Here is an 8,546-nt window from a genome sequence, read left to right as displayed (position 1 = left end):
CACACCCCTTCCCCCTCCCCCCCCCCCCCCCGCCCTGTCACACACATCCGCGGCCCCATCTCACACACACAGGCACGCACCGCCCTCTCACACACGTAGCTCTCTCTCACACACACAAACACCCTGCAGCCCCGCTGCACACACCCTCGCCCCCCCCCCGACCCGCAGCTCCCTCCCCCTCTCTCACACACACACCCGCGGTCCCCCCTTCTGTCTCACACACACACACACCCCCGCGGCCCCGCCGCTGGCTCTGGCGCTCCCGTCGGGCTCCCGAAGGAGGCTCCACGCGGGCAGCGCAGGGCAAACGGGAGGCGCCGCGTGAACGCTCGCCGTCTGAAGGCAGGAATGACTAGCACGCCGGCCTTCCGCACCGGATCCGGGGAAAAGGTCTCAGCACCGTCGCGCACCACACCCCTTCCACTTTGTTTCCGGAAGTTGATTTTGCCTGGCCGGGGCGGGACTTCCGTCCCGGCGCTGTCAGCCGGCCGGAAGCGGGCGCCGGAGGAATCGTGTCCCCCGCGGCGCGCCGTCCTCCCGCGAGCGCCTGCGCGGAGCCGGCGCGCGACGGGCGCGGGCATGGCGTTCCGACAGGCGCTGCAGCTGGCGGCCTGCGGCCTGGCCGGAGGCTCGGCCGCCGTGCTCTTCTCGGCCGTGGCGGTGGGAAAGCCCCGCGCGGGCGGGGACGCGGAGCCGCGCGTGGTCGAGGCGCCGGCGTGGGCGGGGTCCGCGCGCCCCGGGCCGGGCGTCTGGGACTCCAACTGGGACAGGTGCGGGGCCCGCGGGTGGCGTCGGGCGCGTCGACGGTCGGGCGGTGGGGACCCTGCGGGCCGCCTGCCGTCCCGTTGGGTCTGAGACGGCTGGTTCCGCCGAGGCGCGGGCGAGACCGGCTCGCGTGCGGGCTTGTGTTCCGGATCTGGCCGCGAGGCCGGCTGTGGGGGCGGGCGGAGGCGCCCGCGGCCCCCGGAGCCTCGGCTGTGCCGCACGACCCCGCCGCCGAGCCGGGGCCGCCGAGTCTGCCTCGGGGGTCGTGTTGAGAGAGCAGTGCGCTGCCTGCGCACCGGGGAGCCCGGAGAGGCGATGGTGGGCGGTGGACGGAGGGCTTAGATCTCCCTGTCTTCGTTTCCCTCCCTCGACTTCTGAACGCGCGGATTGGAGGATCCTTGCCTCCCAGCTGAGCGGAATGGGAACGAGGGGCCCCTCAAGGGACCTGTGTGCGGGGAAGATGTGCGTCTTGGATACGCGCGTGAGCCATCGGCCACACGTGCTTATCGAGCGCTTGAGATGTGGCACCTGTGATCAGGAAACATTTTTTAGTGTTATTTGATGTTAGTGAATTTAAATTTAAAAATCAAAGCAGTGCAGGTTTTTTAATATAGGTTATGTGTTGCAGTGGTGGTACTGACACGTTGGATTAAATAAAGTAAACTTTTGAAATTTCACCTGTCCCATTCTACTTTTTAAAGGTGGCTTTTTGGAAACTTACATTTGTTGCTGGTGTTCTGTTTCTATTGGACAGCACTGGTCTGGAGTCTGGGAGTGGCCACTGTGGGATGGTTTACGCAACCCCAGCTCCTCCTCTGTCGTTTATCTGAATGAGTGCACAGAACTGGTATTGACTAGCAGCCTAGTTGTATCAAGAACTTCACGGGTATTTTCTTTTAGAACCTTTAATTAAAATAAAGACTTAGAATACATTTACAGGAAAATTGGAAAGATAATAAGCGTTCCTGTATACTGCACACCTGATTTCCTCTTTTACTAACATCTTACTTTAGTATGGTTTATGTGTCATAATAAGTGAACCAATATATGTGTGTTATTAACTTTTTTTTTCTTTTAGCGATTGTACTTTTTTGCGGTTTCTTCAGTTTTCAGTTATTGTTGTCTCTTCCAGGATCCCACATGACAATTAGTCATATCTCCTCAGGCTTCTCTTGACTGGCAGTTTCTCAGACTTTCCTTGTTCTGATGACTTTGACCATTTTGAGGATGGTTATCGGGAATTTTATAGAACGCCCCTCAAATGGGACTTGTCTGTTTTTCTCATGATTGGACCAGGGTCATATCCTTTTTTTTTTTTTTTTTTAAACATCAGTACAACTTCTGAATTTCTTAGGGCTTTTTAAGGAAACAAGATGGACTCTGACTCTGTTTGAAGCAGCACTGGACTCACTTTATTGGTTGAGGCTGACACACTGTATTTGTTCACCAAGTCTAGATTTATGAAGGGGGATGCTGTCTGTGCTGGAGAGTTCCAGGACCTCATCCAATGAATTCTCCAGCCTCTTCCTGAAGAACCTCATCCAGTCTGTGCTTTCTGTGTCTGTGCCTGCCATGCCCAGGGGTCTTCTCTGGCTCAGCCCTAGGTTCTAACCCTAACCCTAACCCATGTGGCATCTCAGCCTATCTGTATTAGGGCACCCCAGGTTTGCCCTGCAGAACCCTTGAGTCGCCACCCCTCCCCCCAGACCTTACGCTTTCACCACTGTCTCAGCTGAGTATGTTCTTTCCCTAGCTCTGCCCATGACATAGACCTTTAGCTCTTACTAGTTTCAGTTCTGGGAGCCACCAGACATGCTTGTCTTCATGACATTTGGTCATTTCTCAGCATCTTTCCTGCTGCTGTCCTCCCACTTTCCCATCGGCTCTTCCTCACCTTTCCAAGAGTGCCACCCAATCGACTTCATGATGCTGGGAATGTCTTCCTCCTCACTGTCCACCATGATCACCACTATCCCATGTGCTGCTGAGCATTTCAAGTGTGCCTAGCGTGACTGGGGAAATGGGAGTTTTATTTTAACTTTCATTATCTTGATTGTAAGTAGCCACATGGCCAGGGGCTGTCATTCCTCTGTGTCAGCAAGTTCATACTGGCCTTCTTGTGGGCACTCCCCCAGCCCTCCCTCCGCTGCCCCTTCCTGTTACCTCGTTTCATTTTCTCCATGTCACTGACCACCTGGCTGTTACCAGTCTTCGCTAGAACGTAGGTAGCACGAGGGCTTCGCTTGTCTGCTTCATTCGCTGATCACCCCAAACAGGCCTGGTGCTTGGGTCTGTGCAGTAAATGAGATGTGCTCTGGGAGGAGGGACTCTCGGGGACCAGTGGCAGAAGGCAGAGGACAACTGGCTTGTCCCTGTGCTTTCCTAAGACAGAAAGACTGGCTTGCCGGAAATCTCCAGACTGAGTTGTGAACAGGGGTCACAAAGATGACACCTCTCCTGTTTTTGTTTTGTTTTTTTAATTTTTTATGTTTATTTTTGACAGAAAGAGAGAGACAGAGACAGAGCACGAGTGGGGGAGGGGCAGAGAGAGGGAGACCCAGAATCTGAAACAGGCTCCAGGCTCTGAGCCGTCAGCACAGAGCCCGACGCGGGGCTCGAACTCACGGACAGTGAGATCATGACCTGAGCTGAAGTCGGACGCTCAACCGACTGAGCCACCCAGGCACCCCTCTCCTGTTTCAACATTAGGCGAGAACCGCTGTCCTTGGTGAACCTGCGGAAGAGGAACCTGGAATCTGGAGAAGAAGAACTGGCCTCCAGGCTGGACCACTACAAAGCCAAGGCCACGCGACACATCTTCCTCATTAGGCACTCCCAGTACCATGTGGATGCTTCCCAGGAAAAGGACCGCACGCTGACGCCCCTGGGTACGTGCTGGTCCCACCGGGCTCCATTGTACCTGTGTCAGGGGCCTGGCCAAGATTCAAGCATGGTCATTAACAGTGATCGTCAGCCCGACTGACACAAGACAGTCGTTGAAAACACCCTCGGCTTTAAAAAATTGATGGTGAGGCTTGCAAGCGATCAGATCTGAGGCATAGCAGAGGTGTTCTGTACCCCCGACGCCCTGTGGGTGCCTACTGTGCACCCTGTGTGCTTGACTCAGCCTGCTGCTGAAGACCCTGTGTCTGGACATGCAGGTCTGTTTAGAGTCGGCTTTGTGATAAACCGACGAGACCGGGTGACAGTCGCTCTAACTGGCCAGAAGTGCCGCGTGTTGCAGTTTCTGGCCGTCGTGAGCGGCACTGCCGGGCATGCCTGTCCACCGTGTGCTGCATGCAAGCATGTCTGTAGAAGAAACTCCAGGAGGAGAAGTACACAGTGGTCTGCGCTGCACTTACCCATTTGTGCGCGTATTAAAAAATTCAGATGGCATAGAGGGTTTGGCAGTCTGTTCTCCAGCCTCCTGTGCTGGTCACTCTGAGGCCATCGGGTCTTTATGTGTTGACATCTGTGATGATTGCACAGCTGGTGGATCGGTGGCACGTTGCGACTCCCATCTTTGGGCAAAACTGAATAAAAGTGGCATGAGGGACCCAGAAATAGTAAACAGGACCCTACCTAGACTTCAGCGAGCCTCAACCTTGGTCATTGTTTTCAACATTTCTTCTGGATGGGGCTGAAGGTAACTGGATTATCTCATTGGTCTAACCTGCTGAGTGCCTGGCCCCCAGTTAGGCCCAGGCCCCAGGAGGGCCTGCCCATCTTGTCCCCCAACCCTCATGGTACTTGGGTGAGGACTGGGGTATTTGTAAACAGAAGAGGGGCTGCAGCAACATGGAATTCTCTGGTGTGTTTCACCTTCAAGGTCGTGAACAGGCTGAACTGACGGGGCTCCGACTTGCAAGTTTGGGCTTGAAGTTTAATAAAATTGTCCATTCGTCCATGACCCGTGCCATCGAAACCACTGATATCATCAGCAAACACCTGCCAGGTGAGTGCCCTGCCGCCCCAGGCCCCTTGGCGGCAGGACTGAGATGGGAGGGCTCTGGGCAGCCTCTCCCGAAGGGGTAACCTGAGTCCCTGCTTTTCCTGTAGGCGTCTCCAAAGTCAGCACAGACCTGCTGAGGGAAGGCGCCCCCATTGAGCCCGACCCACCCGTGTCTCACTGGAAGCCAGAGGCTGTGGTAAAACCCCCACTCCCCCGGGGAGCACCCCCTGCTCCACCCCCTCACTCTCTCCACACCCCTAGACCCGTGGCCTGCGTGCTGCCCCTATGCTTAAGATTCTCTACTCTGCCCCCAGCAGTATTACGAAGACGGGGCCCGGATCGAGGCCGCCTTCCGGAACTACATCCACCGGGCAGACGCCAAGCAGCAGGAGGACAGTTACGAGATCTTCATCTGCCATGCCAATGTCATCCGCTACATCGTGTGCCGGTGAGGAAACAGTACAGACGCAGCCGCTTGGCCTAGTGTAGGGCGGGCCGCCTGGCCAGTGGTGTTTCCTGGGTGAAACCCACATGGCCACCTGCTTAGGGCTCTGTGTGCCCTGGACTCCTTGCACCGTACAGTCTATTTCCCCCCATCTTGGGAGACAGTGCAAACATTCTCTTTCCAGTTTATACTGTTTGTACCTAGTATCCGCCAGTGGGTCCTGCCACAGCGGATCCTGTGGTGGCATTTGCCTGACGGTGCTTTCGTGTTTCCCTCATTCTGCATTTCTTCATTCAGATTCTTTTGTAAGAGCTCACTCTCACTCTGCATTGGTTTGTTTGTAGGATTATGGACTCACAGATCTTTAGTTGGCGCCGTGGGTCGTAACGCATCAGCACGTCGCTGCTCTGGCTGCCCCAGCATTGGCTGCTGGGCCTCACTTCCTGGCACTATAGTAGGTTCTGGAGCCCCCATGAGTGACGCCTGCCCTGAGGCGCAGCTGTGTGTCAGAGGGCTCTGGAGGTGGTTAGGCTGGCTGGCGCTTACGTATCTGACCAAAGCTCACTTAGTGCAGAACGTGAAATAGCCGTAAGCCCAGCCAGCCCCCGGACCCACCAGAAAATGTGTGTCAGGCATTTGAGTAGCTGTGGGATTTCCCCTTCTCGTGAGATGACAAGTATGGCAGCAGCAGGACAGGACACAGCCCGGCCGGCTGGCCTGTGGTGCCGTCCAAACCTACGCCTAGGGTCTCTGCTGACCCTGCTTGACCCTCGGGCCTGTCGCCAGAGCTGGGGGGTGGGCGCGCGTACAGCCTCTGGTGAGAAGCTCAGAGCATCCGGGGCAGGGTGCACAGGGACGCCAGGCCACATGGAGGGCGACTTGAGACGGGGCTCCACACCCTCCAGCTAAAGTGCCCCCAGAAGGCGTAGTCTGGGAGCTCCTGTGTACAACACACCATTTCCTCCGTGCCCTCCTGTCTGCTGCTCTTGGCATGCGTGGATCAGCCGTGTGTGAGCACCATGTTCTAACACGGCCTGGGGTAGGCTGACGTAGGCAGCCATTAGGAAGTGACCGCAATGCTGAAAACACAGAAGTAATCGTGGGTTTGGCGTAAAGGTGGCCCGTGTGACAAAAGGCTAGAAGGAACCAGAGCATCCCTGTCACGGTACATGAGGGCCCTGCAGAGCCTGGGGGAGAGGTGAAGAAGACTCGAAAGCAGCACTAAGGTAGCTCTCCCCGAGGCTGTCGGCCGCAGGGTGAGCCGCCGGGATGGCGCTCGTCCACTGGGACATTCGGGGCTCAAAGGATGTCTGACGACTCAAAGGGAAGCCATTACGACACTGGGCTTTTCAGCAACTATCGCGCCTAAAAAGCATTTCTAAGAACAAGAAGACACTGCTCTAAGGATTATGGGTTACACCACCCGGTTCCCGGCAGTGAGCGGGTCAGGAGTGGGTCTTCTGCACCGTCTGGCGCCCCCTGCCCCCTTCTGATTACACTGGAAAGAGATCAGCCACACTCACCTGTAGAAACCGTGTGTTTCTGACTCACCTGCACCTCTTGAGCTGGGTTGGTCCCCTGACTCGATGGGTTGGTGTCTGCCCAGCCCTTCCCTTTGTGCGTCCTGGCCCCGGGAAGGTCTGAGGGGTGACTGAGCCCCCTGTTCCAGCATGTTCTTTCTCTTCCAGGGCGCTGCAGTTCCCCCCAGAAGGCTGGCTCCGCCTCTCTCTCAACAATGGCAGCATCACCCACCTGGTGGTTCGGCCTGATGGCCGAGTGGCGCTCAGGGCCCTTGGGGACACGGGGTTCATGCCTCCGGACAAGATCTCCCGCTCCTGAGGGCTGCCCGGAGGACCTGCTCTCCAGGTCCCCAGCCTGGTTCGCACAGGTGCCGCCACGGACACGGCTCCTTCCCCATCTTCCTTCCACAGGCTTTGCTGCGGTGATGCTGTTTCTCGGGGAGGAAGGTGAAAAAGCACGAATGTCTTTAGTATCTAAAATGTGGCGTTTCGGTCTGTACTTCGGCCCAGGATGGAAAAGGGAATCATCCTGAGCAGATCAGCCTGATTTCTCTCTTGGGGTTCTCTGCCCTGTCTGCCAGGACAGGGCCTCACTGACGCTGTCTTGCGGGGACTATGGCCAGTTTGCCCTGGTGTCTTTGGTTGTGACCGCTGTTGGCCACGTGAGCCCCTCGAGGCTGTCGGCAAAGTCCATTAGGCACGAGGGGCTCCACGGAGGAGGGGCCACCAGTGCTTCCATTCAGAACTTGTCATACATTCTAATCATTTCTTAAAACTCTATTACTTAAATATTTGTCAATTAAAGATTCTATTCATCTGGGTTCTTGCTTTGGTAACCACTCAGTCTGGAGTCCTGCACCCGTGACACCGCTGGGTCTGAACTGCCCTGTGTTGTTAGGCCTTTCCCGGCACCTCAGAGGAGCATGATGGGTGAGGGAGGGGACCGGAGAGCGACAGTGCAGCCAGGGTCCTGTTTCAGTAAAATACCAGACACTTTAGTCTGCCTCTGGCTGTTAATCCTTTACACTTACGGATGAAACTGTTTAGACGTGATGTGTCCATTCCAAGTATTTGTTAACTTAGGAGAAACTTCCTGTGAGGTGGTTATGAACATTTTCTGCAATCTGTGCAACTAATTGGGACATCTGATCCATTTCTCTGTAACTTTGGAAATAACTGCAAAATAAAATTTTATTTTACTGGTTTTTCAAGGTGCTATTGTGAATGTTTTAAAGAAAACAGGAGCCCAGACTTGCCAGAATGCTGCAGCAGCGGTGGCAAGTGTTTTCCACAGTGATGTGTTTCCTGGGTTGACGGCCTTGCTGGGCGTGTACCCACCAGGGGCCAAGGCCCAGACCCAAGATGCACCAGCCCCACGGCACTTTCTAGAAAGTTGCGACATGCCAGGGGCTGTGCCGGCTTCTCAGAGGATACAAGTGACAGGCAATACATCTGACCTCCGGTGTGCATGACACATGGGAACCCGAGTCTGAGCCTTGGACCCTCAGACCAGCCAGCACCTGAGGTGGAGGTAGCAGGCCCTTCCCCTCCTTCCTCAGGGAAGTTGGTGCTGCCGCCTCTCTCATCTTCAGACCTGCCTTTCCGGCAGCATTTCACTTGACCTTTGAGATGCAGGGCAGCATTTTGGAAACCAAAAACAAGCCCACATCGCGGGGAGGCAGGTGAGGAGCAGGTCGGTGGTAACATGGGGTTGGGGCTCACTGATGTCTGAGGGGACAGGGACTCCAGACTTCTGGGATGTCAGCAGCACTGTCCCAAGTTCGGCCCAAATGAGAGCTGTATCAGGAACCCACATCTGGGAACAAACAGCACTTGGTTCCTATGGTGGCCTGCTGCTTATTCC

General features: G+C 55.8%; 1 protein-coding gene across 3 annotated transcripts; it reads left to right on the top strand.

The window, feature by feature from the left end:
- Positions 1–533: 533 nt before the first annotated feature.
- Positions 534–7,887, top strand: PGAM5 (PGAM family member 5, mitochondrial serine/threonine protein phosphatase). 3 transcript variants are annotated; one of them, XM_047828596.1, is made up of 6 exons: positions 534–770; positions 3,475–3,653; positions 4,595–4,720; positions 4,825–4,913; positions 5,032–5,165; positions 5,507–6,844. In XM_047828596.1, exons 1-6 carry the CDS (start codon positions 580–582, stop codon positions 5,547–5,549), a joined length of 762 nt encoding a protein of 253 aa, XP_047684552.1. In that variant the 5' UTR covers positions 534–579; the 3' UTR covers positions 5,550–6,844. The 3 variants fall into 3 exon arrangements, with proteins under 3 accessions (XP_047684552.1, XP_047684551.1, XP_047684550.1); XM_047828595.1 differs by lacking the exon at positions 5,507–6,844 and adding an exon at positions 6,851–7,887 and having other exon boundaries at positions 537–770; positions 5,035–5,165; XM_047828594.1 differs by lacking the exon at positions 5,507–6,844 and adding an exon at positions 6,851–7,887 and having other exon boundaries at positions 538–770.
- The last annotated feature ends 659 nt before the right edge of the window (positions 7,888–8,546 follow it).

Source organism: Prionailurus viverrinus, chromosome D3, assembly GCF_022837055.1.
Source record: "Prionailurus viverrinus isolate Anna chromosome D3, UM_Priviv_1.0, whole genome shotgun sequence".
In the NCBI taxonomy this organism is placed as follows: Eukaryota; Metazoa; Chordata; class Mammalia; order Carnivora; family Felidae; genus Prionailurus; species Prionailurus viverrinus.
Note: the sequence above shows the minus strand (reverse complement) of the source record. Positions and strands in the feature narration are given on the sequence as shown.

Excerpts from the sequence above, each read along its gene's own strand:
- PGAM5 (XM_047828594.1), top strand. The coding sequence starts at position 580 with ATGGCGTTCCGACAGGCGCTGCAGCTGGCGGCCTGCGGCCTGGCCGGA. Across the intron at positions 4,721-4,824 it reads CATCAGCAAACACCTGCCAG|GCGTCTCCAAAGTCAGCACA; the intron begins GTGAGTGCCCTG and ends CTTTTCCTGTAG. Across the intron at positions 4,914-5,031 it reads ACTGGAAGCCAGAGGCTGTG|CAGTATTACGAAGACGGGGC; the intron begins GTAAAACCCCCA and ends CTCTGCCCCCAG.